The 22492-nt window shown below is 43.7% G+C and overlaps 1 protein-coding gene across 1 annotated transcript; it reads right to left on the bottom strand.

Annotated features, from left to right (window-relative positions):
* Positions 1-3022: 3022 nt before the first annotated feature.
* LOC311136445 (solute carrier family 46 member 2-like) lies at positions 3023-19339 on the bottom strand. The gene is made up of 6 exons (XM_084170573.1): positions 18909-19339; positions 18179-18763; positions 17691-17862; positions 12039-12122; positions 4710-4866; positions 3023-3565 (listed from the first exon to the last, which is right to left on the bottom strand). Exons 1-6 carry the CDS (start codon positions 19149-19151, stop codon positions 3508-3510), a joined length of 1299 nt encoding a protein of 432 aa, XP_084026699.1. The 5' UTR covers positions 19152-19339; the 3' UTR covers positions 3023-3507.
* Between the last annotated feature and the right edge of the window lie 3153 nt (positions 19340-22492).

Below are 22492 nucleotides of genomic sequence, written 5' to 3'. Positions count from 1 at the left end.
CTTTCCCTGGACTAGTAAACCTACCAATCCTTCAACCTTTCCCTGGACTAGTAAACCTACCAATCCTTCAACCTTTCCCTGGACTAGTAAACCTACCAATCCTTCAACCTTTCCCTGAACTAGTAAACCTACCAATCCTTCAACCTTTCCCTGGACTAGTAAACCTACCAATCCTTCAACCTTTCCCTGGACTAGTAAACCTACAAATCCTTCAACCTTTCCCTGAACTAGTAAACCTACCAATCCTTCAACCTTTCCTTTCAGAATATATGGTTTTCTCTTCTTCAAGCAGCTAGACATAGTTTTGTCAATGGTCTCATGAGTCTTCTCAGGTGCCCCCTGTGGATAGGCTAAGTGCCCCCTGTGGATAGGCTAAGTGCCCCCTGTGGATAGGCTATGTGGGCCCTAGTCAAAATAAGTGCACTATATATATATTTAGGGATTTTCAGTTTATTGAATTCATTATAGATGTGTATGTGTGTCTGGGGAGATTCTATTTCCAAACTAAAATGTTTCTAAACCAAATGCAGTCTGCTCTCTCTCTCTACTGTCCTCCTGTTGCTCTCTCTCTCTACTGTCCTCCTGTTGCTCTCTCTCTACTGTTCTCCTGTTGCTCTCTCTCTACTGTCCTCCTGTTGCTCTCTCTCTACTGTCCTCCTGTTGCTCTCTCTCTCTGCTGTCCTCCTGTTGCTCTCTCTACTGTCCTCCTGTTGCTCTCTCTCTCCACTGTCCTCCTGTTGCTCTCTCTCTCTCTACTGTCCTCCTGTTGCTCTCTCTACTGTCCTCCTGTTGCTCTCTCTCTACTGTCCTCCTGTTGCTCTGTCTCTACTGTCCTCCTGTTGCTCTCTCTCTACTGTCCTCCTGTTGCTTTCTCTCTCTCTCTACTGTCCTCCTGTTGCTCTCTCTCTACTGTCCTCCTGTTGCTCTCTCTCTCTCTACTGTCCTCCTGTTTCTCTCTCTCTACTGTCCTCCTGTTGCTCTCTCTCTCTACTGTCCCCCTGTTGCTCTCTCTCTACTGTCCTCCTGTTGCTCTCTCTCTCTCTACTGTCCTCCTGTTGCTCTCTCTCTCTCTCTACTGTCCTCCTGTTGCTCTCTCTCTCTCTACTGTCCTCCTGTTGCTCTCTCTCTCTCTACTGTCCTCCTGTTGCTCTCTCTCTACTGTCCTCCTGTTGCTCTCTCTACTGTCCTCCTGTTGCTCTGTCTCTACTGTCCTCCTGTTGCTCTCTCTCTACTGTCCTCCTGTTGCTCTCTCTCTCTCCACTGTCCTCCTGTTGCTCTCTCTCTCTACTGTCCTCCTGTTGCTCTGTCTCTACTGTCCTCCTGTTGCTCTCTCTCTCTACTGTCCTCCTGTTGCTCTGTCTCTACTGTCCTCCTGTTGCTCTCTCTCTACTGTCCTCCTGTTGCTCTCTCTCTACTGTCCTCCTATTGCTCTCTCTCTACTGTCCTCCTGTTGCTCTCTCTCTACTGTCCTCCTGTTGCTCTCTCTCTCTACTGTCCTCCTGTTGCTCTCTCTCTACTGTCCTCCTGTTGCTCTCTCTCTCTACTGTCCTCCTGTTGCTCTCTCTCTCTACTGTCCTCCTGTTGCTCTCTCTCTCTACTGTCCTCCTGTTGCTCTCTCTCTCTACTGTCCTCCTGTTGCTCTCTCTCTCTACTGTCCTCCTGTTGCTCTCTCTCTCTACTGTCCTCCTGTTGCTCTCTCTCTCTACTGTCCTCCTCTTGCTCTCTCTCTCTACTGTCCTCCTGTTGCTCTCTCTCTCTACTGTCCTCCTGTTGCTCTCTCTCTCTACTGTCCTCCTGTTGCTTTCTCTCTACTGTCCTCCTGTTGCTCTCTCTCTCTACTGTCCTCCTGTTGCTCTCTCTCTCTACTGTCCTCCTGTTGCTCTCTCTCTCTACTGTCCTCCTGTTGCTCTCTCTCTCTACTGTCCTCCTGTTGCTCTCTCTCTACTGTCCTCCTGTTGCTCTCTCTACTGTCCTCCTGTTGCTCTCTCTCTACTGTCCTCCTCTTGCTCTCTCTCTCTACTGTCCTCCTCTTGCTCTCTCTCTCTACTGTCCTCCTGTTGCTCTCTCTCTACTGTCCTCCTGTTGCTTTCTCTCTACTGTCCTCCTGTTGCTCTCTCTCTCTACTGTCCTCCTGTTGCTCTCTCTCTCTACTGTCCTCCTGTTGCTCTCTCTCTACTGTCCTCCTGTTGCTCTCTCTCTACTGTCCTCCTGTTGCTCTCTCTCTACTGTCCTCCTGTTGCTCTCTCTCTACTGTCCTCCTGTTGCTCTCTCTCTACTGTCCTCCTGTTGCTCTCTCTCTCTACTGTCCTCCTGTTGCTCTCTCTCTCTACTGTCCTCCTGTTGCTCTCTCTCTACTGTCCTCCTGTTGCTCTCTCTCTACTGTCCTCCTGTTGCTCTCTCTCTACTGTCCTCCTGTTGCTCTCTCTCTCTACTGTCCTCCTGTTGCTCTCTCTCTCTACTGTCCCCCTGTTGCTCTCTCTCTACTGTCCTCCTGTTGCTCTCTTTCTACTGTCCTCCTGTTGCTCTCTCTCTCTCTACTGTCCTCCTGTTGCTCTGTCTCTACTGTCCTCCTGTTGCTCTCTCTCTGCTGTCCTCCTGTTGCTCTCTCTCTCTGCTGTCCTCCTGTTGCTCTCTCTCTCTGCTGTCCTGTTGCTCTCTCTCTACTGTCCTCCTGTTGCTCTCTCTCTCTCTACTGTCCTCCTGTTGCTCTCTCTCTCTCTACTGTCCTCCTGTTGCTCTCTCTCTCTACTGTCCTCCTGTTGCTCTCTCTCTCTACTGTCCTCCTGTTGCTCTGTCTCTACTGTCCTCCTGTTGCTCTGTCTCTGCTGTCCTCCTGTTGCTCTCTCTCTACTGTCCTCCTGTTGCTCTCTCTCTACTGTCCTCCTGTTGCTCTCTCTCTCTGCTGTCCTCCTTTTCAGTGTGCATTGTTTATTATTGAATCATAATATGTACATTAGCCTGTATATGGATGTTGTTTTGATGCAAATATCTTTACCTCAAATGATTTTAGATTTTGGACAAATAAAAAAAAGAAAATATTTAATCTGTTCACTCAAGTGCTTTTGATATACACAATAAAGAACACAATAGTTAAAATGCAAAAATAATGTATTAAAAAGTGACAGTCAAGTATTTCAAGTTAGTTCAGCTCTGGTTAACCTGAGTTCTTTCACAGTGAGGGGGAACAATGAAAAAACGCAGTGGAACTGCCTTGGAGGTCCAGAGTTTGAGGGCTATAGAGAATGTTTTCAATAGCACTCTGTATCAGCCCTGCCAGTCAGCTGGTCATGTTCATTGGCCTCAGGCCTGGGATTCATTGAAAGACGTGTTGCAGCGTTGCGCACTGCACTACCAACAATGCGTTTGCAGAGATTGCATTCATGGGAAGTGCTGCGGTGATGTCGGCTCAAGTGTCACAGAGACAAGAGGGCCTGTGATGGCTCTACAATGACATTAACATGTCTCAATCTCAAAGCCGTCACGCTCACAATTAGATCGTCACCACTGTCAGTTCCCCGGGATCCTCTCATAACCGTCACCCCGGCCAGCTCTGCAGCCCACCATGCTGGAGGAGAACAAAACACGTTACAAAGGAAATGAGGTGACACTTTACATCACAGGGCCCTTATTACTGTTATTATTCCTGCACTGTGTAACAAGTATTGGATGTACTCTTTGTAACCCTGTACCGGTGCCGTGTTCTAAACAGCTGGGAACTGGGAAATCTCTGACCCACTACAGACCCCCTGGTTCGGTTCCAGGCTGTATCACAATCCGGCCGTGATTGGGAGTCCCATAGGGCAGCGCACAATTGGCCCAGCGTCGTCCGGGTTTGGCCGGGGCAGGCCGTCATTGTAAATAAGAATTTGTTCTTAACTAGTTAAATAATAAGTAAAATAAAAAGGTAAGAGACATGACATCATCAGTCCTGGCCACCATACCTGTCAGGTATGGTGGCCAGGACTGATGATGTAATGTCTTACTAATAATAATAATAATAATAATAATAATATAATATGCCATTTAGCAGACGCTTTTATCCAAAGCGACTTACAGTCATGTGTGCATAAATTTTTGTGTATGGGTGGTCCCGGGGATCGAACCCACTACCCTGGCGTTACAAGCACCATGCTCTACCAGCTGAGCTACAGAGGACCACAAGTCAGTAGACAAAGTATATCCATGCAATTTCATTGACACAATTTACATGTTTGGTTAGTAGTACCTACTTCTAAATGTTAGTGTTACTCTTAGTTTTTGAATCATTTTAAACCAATAGCGTCCCTGCTTTAGTAACAGCAGGTAAAACCCTTGAGGTGTTGTTTGTTTCCTCACTTACCTGACAGGTATGGTGGCCAGGACTGATGATGTCATACCTGACAGGTATGGTGGCCAGGACTGATGATGTCATACCTGACAGGTATGGTGGCCAGGACTGATGATGTCATACCTGACAGGTATGGTGGCCAGGACTGATGAAGTCATACCTGACAGGTATGGTGGCCAGGACTGATGATGTCATACCTGACAGGTATGGTGGCCAGGACTGATGATGTCATACCTGACAGGTATGGTGGCCAGGACTGATGATGTCTTACCTGACAGGTATGGTGGCCAGGACTGATGATGTCATACCTGACAGGTATGGTGGCCAGGACTGATGATGTCTTACCTGACAGGTATGGTGGCCAGGACTGATGATGTCTTACCTGACAGGTATGGTGGCCAGGACGGTGATGATGCTGGACAGGGTGAAGACGAACCCAGGGAACCAGTCCAGCGTAGCCTGGTAAACCTTGGTGTAGACGGGGGTATAGACCAGGCTGGCCATCTTAAAGGACAGCTGCAGTGAGATGAGGGTGATCCCTGTGAAGAACAAATTACATGTCAATGGCCGCAAAATGTCACCGCCTTTCAAAATGTGTTGCATTATTGGGATATAAATTGTCTGACTTCTGCCTACGTGTGATCAAAGGTCATGATGTTTTCACCGCAGTCGACTGAAAGTTTCTGCAGTTACGTTTCACCGGCTGCACTATGGGAGGCCCTATTGTCAACCAATCATTACGGTGGTTTTTTTATTTGATTTGATTTGTTTCACCCACGCGAATGTGTCCAAGACAGGAACCAACTTTGCCACAATTCACATATACAGTGGATACAGTGCATTCAGAAAGTATTCAGACCCCTTCCCTTTTATCACATTTTGTTACATTACAGCCTTATTCTAAAATTGATTAAATAAAAAAATGTCCTCAATCTACACACAATGCCCCATAATGACAAAGCAAAAACAGGTTTGTAGAAATGTTTGCAAATGTATTACAAATAAAAAACAGAAATAACTAATTTCATAAGTATTCAGACCCTTTGCTATGAGACTCGAAATTGAGCTCAGGTGCATCCTGTTTCCATTGATCATCCTTGAGATGTTTCTACAACTTGATTAGAGTCCACCTGTGGTAAATTCAATTGATTGGACATGATTTGGAAAGGCACACACCTGTCTATATAAGGTTCCACAGTTGACAGTGCATGTCAGAACAAAAACCAAGCCATGAGGTCAAAGGAATTGTCCGTAGAGCTCAGAGACGACAGGATTGTGTCGAGGCACAGATCTGGGGAAGGGTACCTAAACATTTCTGCAGCATTGAAGGTCCCCAAGAACACAGTGGCCTTCATCATTCTTAAATGGAAGAAGTTTGGAACCACCGAGACACTTCCTATGGTAGAGTGGCCAGACGGAAGCCACTCCACACTAAAAAGCACATGACAGCCCGCTTGGAGTTTGCCAAAAGGCACCTAAAGGACTCTCAGACCATGAGAAACAAGATTCTCTGGTCTGATGAAACCAAGATTGAACTCTTTGGCCTGAATGCCAAGCGTCACATCTGGAGGAAACCTGGTACCATCCCTACGGTGAAGCATGGTGGTGGCAGCATCATGCTGTGGGGATGTTTTTCAGCGGCAGGAACTGGGAGACTAGTCAGGATCGAGGGAAAGATGAACGGAGCAAAGTACAGAGAGATCCTTGATGAAAACCTGCTCCAGAGCGCTCAGCACCTCAGACTGGGGCGAAGGTTCACCTTCCAACAGGACAACGACCCTAGGCACACAGCCATGACAACGCAGGAGTGGCTTCGGGCCAAGTCTCTGAATGTCCTTGAATTGCCCAACCAGAGCCCGGACTTGAACCCGATCGAACATCTCTGGAGAGACCTGAAAATAGCTGTGCAGCAATGCTCCCCATCCAACCTGACAGAGCTTGAGAGGATCTGCAGAGAGGAATGGGAGAAACTCCCCAAATACAGGTGTGCCAAGCTTGTAGCGTCATACTCAAGAAGACTCGAGGCTGTAATCGCTGCCAAAGGTGCTTCAACAAAGTACTGAATAAAGGGTCTGAATACTTATGTAAATGTGATATTTCAGTTTTTTTATGTTTAATACATTTGCAAATATTTCTAAAAACCTGTTTTTGCTTTGTCAGTATGGGGTATTGTGTGTAGATTGTTGAGGATTTTTATTTATTTCATCCATTTTAGATTAAAGCTGTAACGTAACAAAATACTTTCCGAATGCACTGTATATACAAATTAATGTGACATTTGAGACCTCTCACCAATTGAGCCTACAATGTACACACATATGATTTCAGTTTGTTAGTGTGTGGTGTGGGGGTTGGAGGGGGTTGGAGGGGGTTAGAGACATGTTTATTTTTACATTTTAAAGAAAAACTTTAATGGCAGCACTGCCATGGGAAATCCGGATGGCAGCCATTTTATTCAAATGGCTGGTTGACTGACATGATTCCCAAACTGCCTCCAATCTTTTAAATGTTCGTTAAGGGATCTAGTATTAGTGTACCAAGTTTGGTACTTGTATCATAAACACTGTAAAGTCCATGGAGAATAAGAGCACTTCCTCCCAGCTGCCCACTGCACTGAGGCTAGGAAACACTATCACCACCGATAAATCTACAATAATCGAGAATTTCAACAAGCATTTTGCTACGGCTGGCCATGCTTTCCACCTGGCTACCACTACCCCGGCCACCAGCTCTGCACCCTCCGCTGCAACTTGCCCATGCCCCCCCTGCTTCTCCTTCACACAAATCCAGACAGCTGATGTTCTGAAAGAGCTGCAAAATCTGGACCCCCACAAATCATCTGGGCTAGACAATCTGGACCCTTTCTTTCTAAAACTAGCCGCCGAAATTGTCGCAACCCCTATTACTAGCCTGTTCAACCTCTCTTTCGTAACGTCTGAGATCCCCAGAGATTGGAAAGCTGCCGCGGTCATCCCCCTCTTCAAAGGGGGTGACACTCTAGATCTAAACTGTTACAGACAAATATCCATCCTGCCCTGCCTTTCGAAAGTTTTTGAAAGCCAAGTTAACAAACAGATCACCGACCATTTCGAATCCCACCGTACCTTCTCCGCTATGCAATCCGGTTTCCGAGCTGGTCATGGGTGCACTTCAGCCACGCTCAAGGTCCTAAACGATATTATAACCGCGATTGATAATAGACAGTACTGTGCAGCCGTCTTCATCGACCTGGCCAAGGCTTTCAACTCTGTCAACCACCGCATTCTTATTGACAGACTAAATAGCCTTGGTTTCTCAAATGACTGCCTCGCCTGGTTCACCAACTACTTCTCAGATAGAGTTCAATGTGTCAAATCGGAGGGCCTGTTGTCTGGACCTCTGGCAGTCTCTATGGGGGTGCCACAGGGTTCAATTCTTGGGCCGACTCTTTTCTCTGTGTATATCAATGATGTCGCTCTTGCTGCTGGTGACTCTCAGATCCACCTCTACGCAGACGACACCATTTTGTATACATCTGGCCCTTCATTGGACACTGTGTTAACAAACCTCCAAACGAGCTTCAATGCCATACAACACTCCTTCAATAGCCTCCAACTGCTCTTAAACACTAGTAAAACTAAATGCATGCTCTTCAATCGAACGCTGCTGGCACCCGCCCACCCGACTAGAATCACTACTCTCGATGGGTCTGACCTAGAGTATGTGGACAACTACAAATACCTAGGTGTCTGGTTAGACTGTAAACTCTCCTTCCAGACTCACATTAAGAATCTCCAATCCAAAGTTAAATCTATAATCGGTTTCCTATTTCGCAACAAAGCCTCCTTCACTCATGCTGCCAAACATGCCCTCGTAAAACTGACTATCCTACCGATCCTTGACTTCGGCGATGTCATTTACAAAATAGACTCCAACACTCTACTCAGCAAATTGGATGTAGTCTATCACAGTGCCATCCGTTTTGTCACCAAAGCCCCATATACTACCCACCACTGTGACCTGTACGCTCTTGTTGGCTGGTCCTCACTACATGTTCGTCGTCAAACCCACTGGCTCCAGGCCATCTATAAATCTCTGCTAGGCAAATCCCCGCCTTATCTTAGCTCATTGGTCACCATAGTAGCACCCACCCGTAGTATGCGCTCCAGCAGGTATATCTCTCTGGTCATCCCCAAAGCCAACACCTCCTTTGGCCGCCATTCCTTCCAGTTCTCTGCTGCCAATGACTGGAACAAATTGCATAAATCTCTGAAGCTGGAGACTCTTATCTCCCTCACTAACTTTAAGCATCAGTTGTCAGAGCACCTTACCGATCACTGCACCTGTACACAGCCCATCTGAAATTATCCCACCCAACTACCTCATCCCCATATTGTTATTTATTTTGCTCATTTGCACCCCAGTATCTCTATTTGCACATCATCTCTTGCACATCTATCATTCCAGTGTTAATACTAATTGTAATTATTTTGCACTATAGCCTATTTATTGCCTTACCTCCATAACTTGCTACATTTGCACACACTGTATATATATTTTCTGTTGTATTTTTGACTTTATGTTTTGTTTTACCCCATATGTAACTCTGTGTTGTTGTTTTTATCGCACTGCTTTGCTTTATCTTGGCCAGGTCGCAGTTGTAAATGAGAACTTGTTCTCAACTGGCTTACCTGGTTAAATAAAGGTGAAATAAAATAAAATATATATTTTTTTTTATAAAGTGGAACGATCTTGGGTATATTTGGTTTTGATCCACTAGAGGGTGCTATTACTCCACACACTGTTGGTCAAGCAAGCAGCTTGGTGAAGGGATATGTCATTGGGTAAAATACATTTCCTATTTTCTCTCGCTTCCAAGTTGATTCATTTCTTATAAACAGAAAGCCATTCTGTCTGTATAAATATCATTGAGAGGGTCATAAGACAGTGAGTCATCCCAAATGGCACCCTATTCCCTATGTAGTGCACTTAACCCATAGGGCTCTGGTCAAACGTAGTGTACTACATAGGGAATTGGGTGCCATTTGGGATGGAGTGTTTATAATACAACTTTTAAAGGGACCAGAACTGGATGAACAAGCTAGTCAGATCAGTTCAAGACGAGTAGCTAAAGATGTTGTCAGAAAGAACATCTATTCATGCTGTGGTGGTGAGCAACAGCTTGACTTGTCTGCGTGCCAGTAACTTCCTCTTTACCACCTCACAGTAGAACAGGGAAGTGAATCACCAGTGTGTCCGTTCTGGTTCAACCACATACTAATGAAAGCTTTGTTAAAGTTATTTACTTAGTGAGAACAGGGGTGAGACTCAAAAGGCACCTTAATCCCTACAGATATGAAAGGGTTAGTAGTGTATTATGAAAGGGTTAGTAGTGTATTATGAAAGGGTTAGTAGTATATTATGAAAGGGTTAGTAGTATATTATGAAAGGGTTAGTAGTATACTATGAAAGGGTTAGTAGTGTATTATGAAAGGGTTAGTAGTGTATTATGAAAGGGTTAGTAGTATACTATGAAAGGGTTAGTAGTGTATTATGAAAGGGTTAGTAGTGTATTATGAAAGGGTTAGTAGTGTATTATGAAAGGGTTAGTAGTGTATTATGAAAGGGTTAGTAGTATATTATGAAAGGGTTAGTAGTGAGTGGTCCTCTGTAGCTCAGCTGGTAGAGCACGGCGCTTGTAACGCCAAGGTAGTGGGTTCGATCCCCGGGACCACCCATACACAAAAATTTATGCACGCATGACTGTAAGTCGCTTTGGATAAAAGCGTCTGCTAAATGGCATATTATTATTATATTATAGTGTATTATGAAAGGGTTAGTAGTGTATTATGAAAGGGTTAGTAGTATATTATGAAAGGGATAGTAGTATATTATGAAAGGGTTAGTAGTGTATTATGAAAGGGTTAGTAGTATATTATGAAAGGGATAGTAGTATATTATGAAAGGGTTAGTAGTGTATTATGAAAGGGATAGTAGTGTATTATGAAAGGGTTAGTAGTGTATTATGAAAGGGTTAGTAGTATATTATGAAAGGGTTAGTAGTATATTATGAAAGGGTTAGTAGTATATTATGAAAGGGTTAGTAGTGTATTATGAAAGGGTTAGTAGTGTATTATGAAAGGGTTAGTAGTATATTATGAAAGGGTTAGTAGTGTATTATGAAAGGGTTAGTAGTGTATTATATTGGGAATGGGGTTCCATTTGCCATGCAAAACAGATATGACCAAACCTAATCTCGGTTAAGCCAGAACTAAAATTTAGCGTAATTTGGTCAGATGCTTGTTAGAAATTGAGATTTCCGGTTTGTGAAATGTACCCGACTGATTTCACCCTAACATGACCATAATGTACCCGACTGATTTCACCCTAACATGACCCTGCCTGAATGTGTGTGCTTTGTGTTATTAGGGAATGCATTGTCATTCATTATTTGCGTTCAGCCTACGTTGCAGGCCCCAGAAAGTGAATAGAAGCAATGACTAGTCAACTGCGTTGTGTAATAGCAGATGTGAGTGAATATCACATGGGTGCATATGTGATCAATGGAAACGTCAGTAAGTCTCCTTCAGAGGATTGGGATACTGTGGATTTCTATTGCACACACAGTATAAAGATCATCAAGCGTCTCAGAGAAGGAGTGCTGATCTCGGATCAGTCCCCCTCCCCTAGCCTGGGTACCAGTCTCTTTGTGCTAACGTTCCCCTAGCCTGGGTATCAGTCTGTTTGTGCTAACGTTCCCCTAGCCTGGGTATCAGTCTGTTTGTGCTAACGTTCCCCTAGCCTGGGTACCAGTCTGTTTGTGCTAACGTTCCCCTAGCCTGGGTATCAGTCTGTTTGTGCTAACGTTCCCCTAGCCTGGGTATCAGTCTCTTTGTGCTAACATTCCCCTAGCCTGGGTACCAGTCTGTTTGTGCTAACGTTCCCCTAGCCTGGGTACTAGTCTGTTTGTGCTAACATTCCCCTAGCCTGGGTACCAGTCTGTTTGTGCTAACATTCCCCTAGCCTGAGTACTAGTCTGTTTGTGCTAACATTCCCCTAGCCTGGGTACCAGTATGTTTGTGCTAACATTCCCCTAGCCTGGGTATCAGTCTGTTTGTGCTAACGTTCCCCTAGCCTGGGTATCAGTCTCTTTGTGCTAACATTCCCCTAGCCTGGGTATCAGTCTGTTTGTGCTAACGTTCCCCTAGCCTGGGTATCAGTCTGTTTGTGCTAACGTTCCCCTAGCCTGGGTACTAGTCTGTTTGTGCTAACGTTCCCCTAGCCTGGGTATCAGTCTGTTTGTGCTAACGTTCCCCTAGCCTGGGTATCAGTCTCTTTGTGCTAACATTCCCCTAGCCTGGGTATCAGTCTGTTTGTGCTAACGTTCCCCTAGCCTGGGTATCAGTCTGTTTGTGCTAACGTTCCCCTAGCCTGGGTATCAGTCTCTTTGTGCTAACATTCCCCTAGCCTGGGTATCAGTCTCTTTGTGCTAACATTCCCCTAGCCTGGGTACCAGTCTGTTTGTGCTAACATTTGACTCCATATTATGACAAGGAGTGGCAAGGACTGGAATGTTAGCAGGTCTAGATGTTAGGCTAGTTCGCCACTGTCCGTGTAATCATATTCATCTAAAAGGCGAAACTGATCCTAAATCAGCACACCTACTTTTGAGCCGCTCGATACACACAGCCGCTGTTATGGTTGAGAGACAGACAGGCACTGCAGCACTCACCATACGATGAGCCTTTCACCTGTTTCGACAGCAGAGCACGGATGGTCGGCATGGGAATCAGAGAAAACAGACCGAGGGCTCGAGCTGAAACACACATGGAAAGGAAGGGTGTGAATACAACAACAACAAAACAGTTCAAGTGAAGGGGTTGCAGACGAGATCGGGTGCACCGTTCCAGCAGAATACGTTTATAATCTATTGTATTCTGCTTTGTTCTATTCTGTCTCCTGTGTGATTTTGTAAGAAAGCAGTGAACGTGTGTGTGTAGGAGGTCTAACCACAATTATGTTGAGACTAGTCAATAGGGGAGTCCCCCTTCTACTCTAGTGTTTCCAGTAAATCTCTATGCAGTATATACAGTGAGGGGAAAAAAAGTATTTGCTCCCCTGCTGATTTTGTACGTTTGCCCACTGACAAAGAAATTATCAGTCTATAATTTTAATGGTAGGTTTATTTGAACAGTGAGAGACAGAATAACAACAAATTAATCCAGAAAAACGCATTTAAAAAATGTTATAAATTGATTTGCATTTTAATGAGGGAAATAAGTATTTGACCCCTCTGCAAAACATGACTTAGTACTTGGTGGCAAAACCCTTGTTGGCAATCAGAGGTCAGACGTTTCTTGTAGTTGGCCACAAGGTTTGCACACATCTCAGGAGGGATTTTGTCCCACTCCTCTTTGCAGATCTTCTCCAAGTCATTAAGGTTTCGAGGCTGACGTTTGGCAACTCAAACCTTCAGCTCCCTCCACAGATTTTCTATGGGATTAAGGTCTGGAGACTGGCTAGGCCACTCCAGGACCTTAATGTGCTTCTTCTTGAGCCACTCCTTTGTTGCCTTGGTCGTGTGTTTTGGGTCATTGTCATGCTGGAATACCCATCCACGACCCATTTTCAATGCCCTGGCTGAGGGAAGGAGGTTCTCACCCAAGATTTGACGGTACATATGAGGAGTGGGACAAAATCCCTCCTGAGATGTGTGCAAACCTGGTGGCCAACTACAAGAAACGTCTGACCTCTGTGATTGCCAACAAGGGTTTTGCCACCAAGTACTAAGTCATGTTTTGCAGAGGGGTCAAATACCTATTTCCCTTATTAAAATGCAAATCAATTTATAAAATTTTTGACATGTGTTTTTCTGGATTTATTTGTTGTTATTCTGTCTCACTGTTAAAATAAACCTACCATTAAAATTATAGACTGATAATTTCTTTGTCAGTGGGCAAACGTACAAAATCAGCAGGGGATCAAATACTTTTTACTCTCACTGTAACTTTCCATTCAGTAACTAAGTCTATATGCAGTAACTAACTCCCCATGCAGTAACTAACTCCCCATGCAGTAACTAACTCTCCATGCAGTAACCAAGTCTATATGCAGTAACTAACTCTCCATGCAGTAACTAACTCTCCATGCAGTAACTAACTCTCCATGCAGTAACTAACTCTCCATGCAGTAACTAACTCTCTATAGAGTAACTAACTCTCCATGCAGTAACTAACTCTCCATGCAGTAACTAACTCTCTATAGAGTAACTAACTCTCCATGCAGTAACTAACTCTCCATGCCGTAACTAACTCTCCATGCAGTAACTAACTCTCCATGCCGTAACTAACTCTCCATGTAGTAACTAACTCTCCATGCCGTAACTAACTCTCCATAGAGTAACTAACTCTCCATGCAGTAACTAACTCTCCATGCGGTAACTAACTCCCCATGCAGTAACTAACTCCCCATGCAGTAACTAACTCTCCATGCAGTAACCAAGTCTATATGCAGTAACTAACTCTCCATGCAGTAACTAGGTCTCCATGCAGTAACTAACTCCCCATGCAGTAACTAACTCCCCATGCAGTAACTAACTCCCCATGCAGTAACTAACTCTCCATGCAGTAACCAAGTCTATATGCAGTAACTAACTCTCCATGCAGTAACTAGGTCTCCATGCAGTAACTAACTCTCCATGCAGTAACTAACTCTCCATGCAGTAACTAACTCTCCATGCAGTAACTAACTCTCCATAGAGTAACTAACTCTCCATGTAGTAACTAACTCTCCATGCCGTAACTAACTCTCCATAGAGTAACTAACTCTCCATGCAGTAACTAACTCTCCATGCAGTAACTAACTCTCCATAGAGTAACTAACTCTCCATGTAGTAACTAACTCTCCATGCCGTAACTAACTCTCCATAGAGTAACTAACTCTCCATGCAGTAACCAAGTCTATATGCGGTAACTAACTCTCCATGCAGTAACTAACTCTCCATGCAGTAACTAACTCTCCATGCAGTAACTAACTCTCCATGCCGTAACTAACTCCCCATGCCGTAACTAACTCTCCATGCAGTAACTAACTCTTCATGCAGTAACTAACTCTCCATGCAGTAACTAACTCTCCGTAGAGTAACTAACTCTCCGTAGAGTAACTAACTCTCCATGCAGTAACTAACTCTCCATGCAGTAACTAACTCTCCATAGAGTAACTAACTCTCCATGCAGTAACTAACTCTCCATGCAGTAACTAACTCTCCATGTAGTAACTAACAGAATACTTGAGTATCCCAAATAATAACGAGATATGGGTGTGGTCAGAATGCATTGTGTGCCCCCCACCTCTTCTCACACACACATATATACACACCATTGGTTTACACAACCTGTAAACCCTGCCAGAAACGAGAAGCTGAAACATAGCAGAGGATGTCTGATAGTATATTTTAAAAGGCAGCGACACCTTATTTATTTAAAATCAAGTCTTATCTTCACACTGCTGCATTAAAGTCCCACTCACCCCGCACCATGCTACACTGTGTGATGGCCTGAATTTAGTTTAGCCGGCCTCCTTCCTCATGCCAAATGAATTACTTAGTTACTTTATGGAGAGTTAGTTACTGCATATAGACTTAGTTACTGCATATAGACTTGGTTACTGCATGGAGAGTTAGTTACTCTATGGAGAGTTAGTTACTGCATGGAGAGTTAGTTACGGCATGGAGAGTTAGTTACTGCATGGAGAGTTAGTTACTGCATGGAGAGTTAGTTACTGCATGGAGAGTTAGTTACTGCATGGAGAGTTAGTTACTCTATGGAGAGTTAGTTACTGCATGGAGAGTTAGTTACTGCATGGAGAGTTAGTTACTGCATGGAGAGTTAGTTACTGCATGGAGAGTTAGTTACTCTATGGAGAGTTAGTTACTGCATGGAGAGTTAGTTACTCTATGGAGAGTTAGTTACTGCATGGAGAGTTAGTTACTGCATGGAGAGTTAGTTACTGCATGGAGAGTTAGTTATTGCATATAGACTTGGTTACTGCATGGAGAGTTAGTTACTGCATGGAGAGTTAGTTATTGCATATATACTTGGTTACTGCATGGAGAGTCAGTTACTGCATGGAGAGTTAGTTACTGCATGGAGAGTTAGTTACTGCATGGAGAGTTAGTTACTGCATGGAGAGTTAGTTACTGCATGGAGAGTTAGTTATTGCATATAGACTTGGTTACTGCATGGAGAGTTAGTTACTGCATGGAGAGTTAGTTATTGCATATAGACTTGGTTACTGCATGGAGAGTTAGTTACTGCATGGAGAGTTAGTTACTGCATGGAGAGTTAGTTACTCTATGGAGAGTTAGTTACTGCATGGAGAGTTAGTTACTGCATGGAGAGTTAGTTACTGCATGGAGAGTTAGTTACTCTATGGAGAGTTAGTTACTGCATGGAGAGTTAGTTACTCTATGGAGAGTTAGTTACTCTATGGAGAGTTAGTTACTGCATGGAGAGTTAGTTACTGCATGGAGAGTTAGTTACTGCATGGAGAGTTAGTTACTGCATGGAGAGTTAGTTATTGCATATAGACTTGGTTACTGCATGGAGAGTTAGTTACTGCATGGAGAGTTAGTTACGGCATGGGGAGGTTTCCATGCACACCGATATCCCGTTATTATTTGGGATACTGAAGTATTCTGTTTTTGAGTTGACGCATATAAACATCATATCCTGTTTACAATCATTTTAAAAAGCTTGTATCCTGGTGATGAGAAACCTGGATAAGATGCCTGACATATGCTGATCTTAGACGGGATACTGTGGCATGTAAACATCTTATCGCTACTTTTTATTTACTGTTGTTTTTCGCGGTCTGCGCAGACTCGGTTTCACATATCATGGGTGTTGTGTGATGATGTTTTCATCTGATTGTCAAACATATCAATTCAAAAAGTAGGCTTCCTGTGCCGCTTCCATAATAATTTATTTAGCTGATATTCCTTACTGGACTATTTAGTCTATTTCCTACTTTCAACCCTAAGCTTCTGCGTAGAATTTCCAACATTTGGTAGGACATTTGTTTGTCAACTACTGTATAGTTAGATACATGCAGCTTCTCTTCTGTCATAACGTGTTGCCCCAGAAGACTAAATAAAGTAGTGCTCAGCAGAATAATGTCTTACATTGATAGAATGAATACATTAGTAATCTAGTTAACACCCGTAAAGTTGTCTGTTTCCTTTAGGGACCGGGGGAAAATGCAATAACTCCAAAATTGTGGAAAGATTGGTCCTGTACAAAATGTCCAAATGTCATCAGTTTGACCAGTTTTAAGGAAATGAAAACCTGAGAAAACGATAAAACACGTTTCTGATAAGACTTCAGTCTTGGGTGCGTATTATATGTGGTTGAAATACTGTCTGCTTGCATAACAGTGTCAAAGACATTACACGCGCATTCACATTTTCTCAAGAAATGCTGAAAGAAATCATATTTCTCCACTGTTCCCGAGACAAAACAGTTATACAGCTGCACCATCGAGAGCATCCTGCCTGGTTACATCACCGCCTGGTATGGCAACTGCTCAGCCTCCGACCGCAAGGCACTACAGAGGGTAGTGCGTACGGCCCAGTACATCACTGGGGCCAAGCTTCCTGCCATCCAGGACCTCTATACCAGACGGTGTCAGAGGAAGGCCCTAAAAATTGTCAAAGACTCCAGCCACCAAAGTCATAGACTGTTCTCTCTGCTACCGCACGGCAAGCGGTACCGGAGCACCAAGTCTAGGTTTTGCAGAGGGGTCAAATACTTATTTCCCTCATTAAAATGCAAATCAATATAACATTTCTGACATGCTTTTTTTCTGGATTTTTTTGTTGTTATTCTGTCTCTCACTGTTCAAATAAACCTACCATTAAAAATATAGACTGATCATTTCTTTGTCAGTGGGCAAACGTACAAAATCAGCAGGGGATCAAATACTTTTTTTCCCTCACTGTATATCATGCTACATGTGAGAGGTTATAGGCCTACAGTCAGAGTCCATGTTTCAGTTACTATTCAGTTTAACCCATGTGAATTTAAATGAGGAATATTCTGTTTATTCATTGATTGCAGGGATATTCGTGAGCAGGATATCAAAGGTGCATGTAAACAGCTTATCCCGAATAAGACCTTAAGCTGGATATGAGCTACTATCCGGAATACTGTGCTCATGATGAGGTGGTCACTGTACTTGTTTCAATCTGGTTTGAACTAAAATAAAATGTGCAGTTAGATTTGCTTGGGCAAAGTACATTACTCATAAATCTATCATAAGTTATAGGCTACGGTACTTACAAATGTAATTACACTCTGATAAGGAATAAATTATCGTATTATCTTACCCAGATAGAACATGTATGTTGCCGTGACGAAGGCCATGAAGTAGATCCCGGCAGCGAAGGACACCATGCCGATGATGATGAGGGTGACATCACTCACCCACCTGGACATTGCCATGACACCCAGGAAGCTCGTCAGGAAGATCGTGAACCCGGCGGCGTTACCGTAACCCACCTGTTGATGTGATTGGTTTAACCAGAGCCCTCTATTACAAGAGTTAATTCTCACAAGTCACAACTCTGAAATAAGGGCTCTGGTTTGGAAATGGGTGTTTTAATTAATGTTTTATCCTCTGGGACCAAATGTACTAGCCTTGTCTTAGATCTCTGTTTGTGCTGTCATTCGAACTCCTTGTCAAACATGTTTTGCATGACAGGGCAAGGAGTGGCATGATGGGAGGTATCCAGGCTACAAATGCACATCTTGTTTGATGCAATCAGGACTAATCATGTAATATGTTTTACCCAAAATAAAATGCATTTCAACTCACCTGTGTAGCACTCCAGTTCAGGGGCTCCTTCATCTCAAAGGTCACCAGTATCTCCATCCCACCTCCGACGGCCACGTCATATAAGATACCGCTCGCGAAGAGAAGCAGAATGTTCAAAATATTCCTGGAATATTGCTCAGTGATGATGCCACTGGTCTCGTTGCGCTCTTGCACGCGTGTCGAGACGCTTGGCATTTGGACAACGAACGTTGTGTAGATAAGACACACCAAGTAGAGGAAGACGCTCAGGCTCACTAACACAGTCCCTTGTTTAAAGTCCACATTGTATAACTGGAAGAGGTGCCCAGACGCTAGGCTACCGATGAGACCGGCTACTCCGTAGACCAGCTCGATGTGCATCATGTGGAGAGAGCGGTCCTTCTCGGTGGAGGTGAGCGACACCAGGGCCATGACTCCGGCCCAGTAGGAGCAGAACCCGCCGCTGAGTCCGTGGACCACGACCCCGCCGAACATAGCCTCTATCGGGAGCTCCATCACTATGACCAGGAGTAGGATCACTCTGGAGACCAGGTAACCCACCAGAGGGATCACGATGGGGATCTTCCGGTACCCCAGGTCCCCTACCTTGGATGGATGGATGGATGAGTGAACGAATGAATTCATGAATGAATGCATTTTATTAGACATATTTAAAACACACAAAGTTGCCATTTAAGTACAACAGGCTATATAAAAAAATATCCAGGATTAAAACAAAGTATCGACTTACCTTAGCTAAAAGAATAGCGGGTAGGATCGGAACGAACTTGGCCAGCATATTATATATCATGTAGAAGTTGGACATAGCTTTCTGCCGGCTGTCTTCCGTGGGGGTGGGATAGAGCGCATCCGTCGCGTTGGCGCATCGCTCCTTGACCACCATCTGCAAGCTGGTGTCGAAAAACGCGCTGGCCATTTGGGCACATAAAACCACCGGCTCGATGCGTTTACGCAGCGTCCCCAGTGACAACATGATTAGTCCCGATAGAAATCAACAGGCAGGCTATAAAAAAGGGAATGGACCAGGTAAACTCCCCCGAACTCAATTAAAGTATCTGACACCAGCGCCTGACCTAACCAAGGACTGTCCAAGTCTGAGTGACTGTAGAGATTTGCGCTGTACTGATCACGACATACCCTACCCAATAGCTATAAACGTCTAGTTCCGTGTTTCAAACCGAGCCATGAGCTCACAGAGTAGATTACGTACATGATGACAAAAGACTGGGTGGGACTGGGAGTGGGAGGACAGCATCATAAGGAAGTTAGCTCAGAACAAATATTAAAACGTGCCCTACTGCACAGTGTTAATTTTGGCATTCGTTTTTAGATATAGTCTAGTCTTGGTCATTTTGACTAAAATATCATTAAGTCACATTTTTGTCATTTTGAATAATGATTGTCTAGTTATTGTCAAAATGAAAACAGTGGGCCATTTTAGTCAACTAAAATTCAGCCTACATTACACATTAAATACAAAACAAACAGACATAAGCAGAGAGAGGTAGAGTATTAGAGACATATTTCCCTCAGATTACACAGACCAACAAAGAATTTGAAAACAAATCCAATTTTGAAAAACTCCCATATCTATTGGGTGAAATACCACAGTGTGCCATCACAGCAGCAAGATTTGTGACCTGTTGCCACAAGAAAAGGGCAACCAGTGAAGAACAAACACCATTATAAATACAATCTATATTTATGTTGATTTATTTTCCCATTTGTACTTTAACTATTTGCACATTGTTACAACACTGTATATAGACATAATATGACATTTGAAATGTCTTTATTCTTTGGGAACTTCTGAGTGTAATGTTTACTGTTAATATTTATTGTTTATTTCACTTTTGTTTACTATCTACTTCACTTGCTTTGGTTGGCAATGTTAACATACGTTTCCCATGCCAATAAAGCCCCTTGAATTGAATTGAATAGAGAGAGAGAGAGAGAGAGAGAGAGAGAGAGAGAGAGAGAGAGAGAGAGAGAGAGAGAGAGAGAGAGAGAGAGAGAGAGAGAGAGAGAGAGAGAGAGAGAGAGAGAGAGAGAGAGAGAGAGAGACAGAGAGAGAGAGAGAAAGAGAGAGAGAGAGAGAGAGAGAGAGAGAGAGAGAGAGAGAGAGAGAGAGAGAGAGAGACCCACTGTTCCAAAAAAAAGTCCAGTTGCCAGGAATACAAATTCCATCTAGACACGTTGCCCTAGAGCATAAAGTGACTATGCATAAATAATAAACAGAGTAGCAGCAGCGTAAAGAGGGGGATGGGGGGGGGGGGGGGGGGGGCAGTGCAAATAGTCCATGATTATCTGTTCCCTAATCACCAGATTGTGCCGCCAGTAGTACGTGTTGCTCCTCCATCACTCGGTAGCGTCATCGCCATTTGTATCAATGTTCCACTGCAGCCACATTGATGTCCAGAACTAGAACGGGGGTAATGACTGTTTCACCCAGTAGTCGAGTCACTAAATGTATAATCCGATTCTAGTCCCCTGTGCTCGAGTCCAAGTCCGAGTCACCAATGGAAAGAGTCACGAGTCCCTATGGCTGAAGTCTGAGTCCCATTGTTAGAGTCCTGGTACAAGTGCTCAAGTCTGAGTCACTGAGTGCACATTAACTCCAAATAAAGTTATTTACCCAGTCAGATATAGTGTACACTCTAAAAATTAGGGGTTCGACAACGGTTCTTCTAAGATCCTGAAAGTTATTTGAAGAACCTTTGTCACGTTTGTTGAGTACAGGATTGGACCAAGGTGCAGGGTGGTATGAGTACATGTTCGTTTATTAAATAAACACAGAACAAAAGCATCAAACAAGCCAAACACACAGAAACAAGATCCCACAACTCAAGGTAGGCAAAATGGCTGCCTAAGTATGATCCCCAATCAGAGACAACGATCGACAGCTGCCTCTGATTGGGAACCACACCCGGCCAAACATAGAACTAGATCAACTAGAATGTCAACATTCACATAGATATACACATCGAATGGACACCCTGACCAAACCAACTAGAAAAACAGGGCTTTCAAGGTCAGGGTGTGACAACCTTAGTGTTCTTGGCACTGAAAATAGCCCCCAAAAGGTTATTCCATGAACCCCATAGGAGGTGGGGTTTGAGGAACCTCCTGAGTTGGTGGCGGTTCTTGCAGGAACCTAACTGCCCAACGGAAACATTCGGATTTGAATATGAAAGGACAGCAGGTGCAGACACTTAACTGAAAAATTTAAAGATCTCCTCAATTTAAGGTAAGGTTTGTCCCTTGTATGATCTAAATTGATATTGTTGTATGATGATAACATCTATCTTTTCATATTTGTGCAAATCTTTCTACAACAGAAATGGATACAATTCAATGGATATCAATCAACAAAGAGGTAAGAATATGTAGGCTATAAGAATATGTTGAAGGCTAGCTGTATTGGGTGCAGATGACTGAACTGCTGATTTTTGTGTCTGTGTCTGCAGGTATACAGAGGAGGAGGCTGTCACGATCGTTGGAGGAAGTGGACCAATGCGCAGCGTGATGAGTGAACATACTTTTAATTTAGATTCACCACACGAAACAAAACAACAAAACGATACGTGAAGTCCTAGGTAACAGACACAAACCATACACGGAACAAGATCCCACAATACACTGTGGCAAACAGGCTGCCTAAGTATGGTTCCCAATCAGAGACAACAATCAACAGCTGATTCACGCTGCCTCTGATTGAGAACCACACCGGCCAACATAGAAAACACATGAGCTAGATAAAGAACCTATAACCCAAACACATAGAAACTACATACCCTGGCTCAACATAACAGAGTCCCAGAGCCAGGGCGTGACAGAGGCATAAAAAGGTTTGTCAATTAGTATTGGTATGATATGCAGATCACAGGTACCATCCTCCTCCCTTACCTCTACAATGAATATTCCATAGGCCTCTACATTATGGAGGTAAGGTATTGTTATGAAAACCATTATCAAAACAGTATTTACCACATAAACCAAGGTATGAATACTGTCGTGTGCATGTTTTGTTAATCATCTGTATAACTACTATTTTTGGGATTCACACCCTCCCTACACCTCTGATGAATATAACAGGAAACCTGTTCGATCACCCTGCGCTGCAAAATCATTCTGGCAATGGCTACAGAGAACATCAACACATTAACATCAACATGCCAGAGGATATACCCACTGGACTTGGGGCTCTGCTGGGAGTTTACCTCATATTTAGGTTTTTTTATTCTGCTTTGCCACTAAAATCAGTATAAACACTGACAACTAAAATATTGTTGTTATTGTTGTTATTGTTAAGCG

The sequence above is a fragment of the Coregonus lavaretus genome, assembly GCF_964263955.1.
Source record: "Coregonus lavaretus genome assembly, chromosome: 10".
NCBI classification, from domain to species: domain Eukaryota; kingdom Metazoa; phylum Chordata; class Actinopteri; order Salmoniformes; family Salmonidae; genus Coregonus; species Coregonus lavaretus.
The sequence above is the reverse complement of the archived record's forward strand: the minus strand, read 5'-3'. Positions and strand labels throughout refer to the sequence as shown.

Coding starts and splice junctions, on each gene's coding strand:
- LOC311136445 (XM_084170573.1), bottom strand. CDS start 19,151: ATGTTGTCACTGGGGACGCTGCGTAAACGCATCGAGCCGGTGGTTTTA. Junction 17,863..18,178: donor TGAACTGGAGTGCTACACAG/GTGAGTTGAAAT, acceptor TCACATCAACAG/GTGGGTTACGGTAACGCCGC. Junction 12,123..17,690: donor AACATACATGTTCTATCTGG/GTAAGATAATAC, acceptor TGTGTGTTTCAG/CTCGAGCCCTCGGTCTGTTT.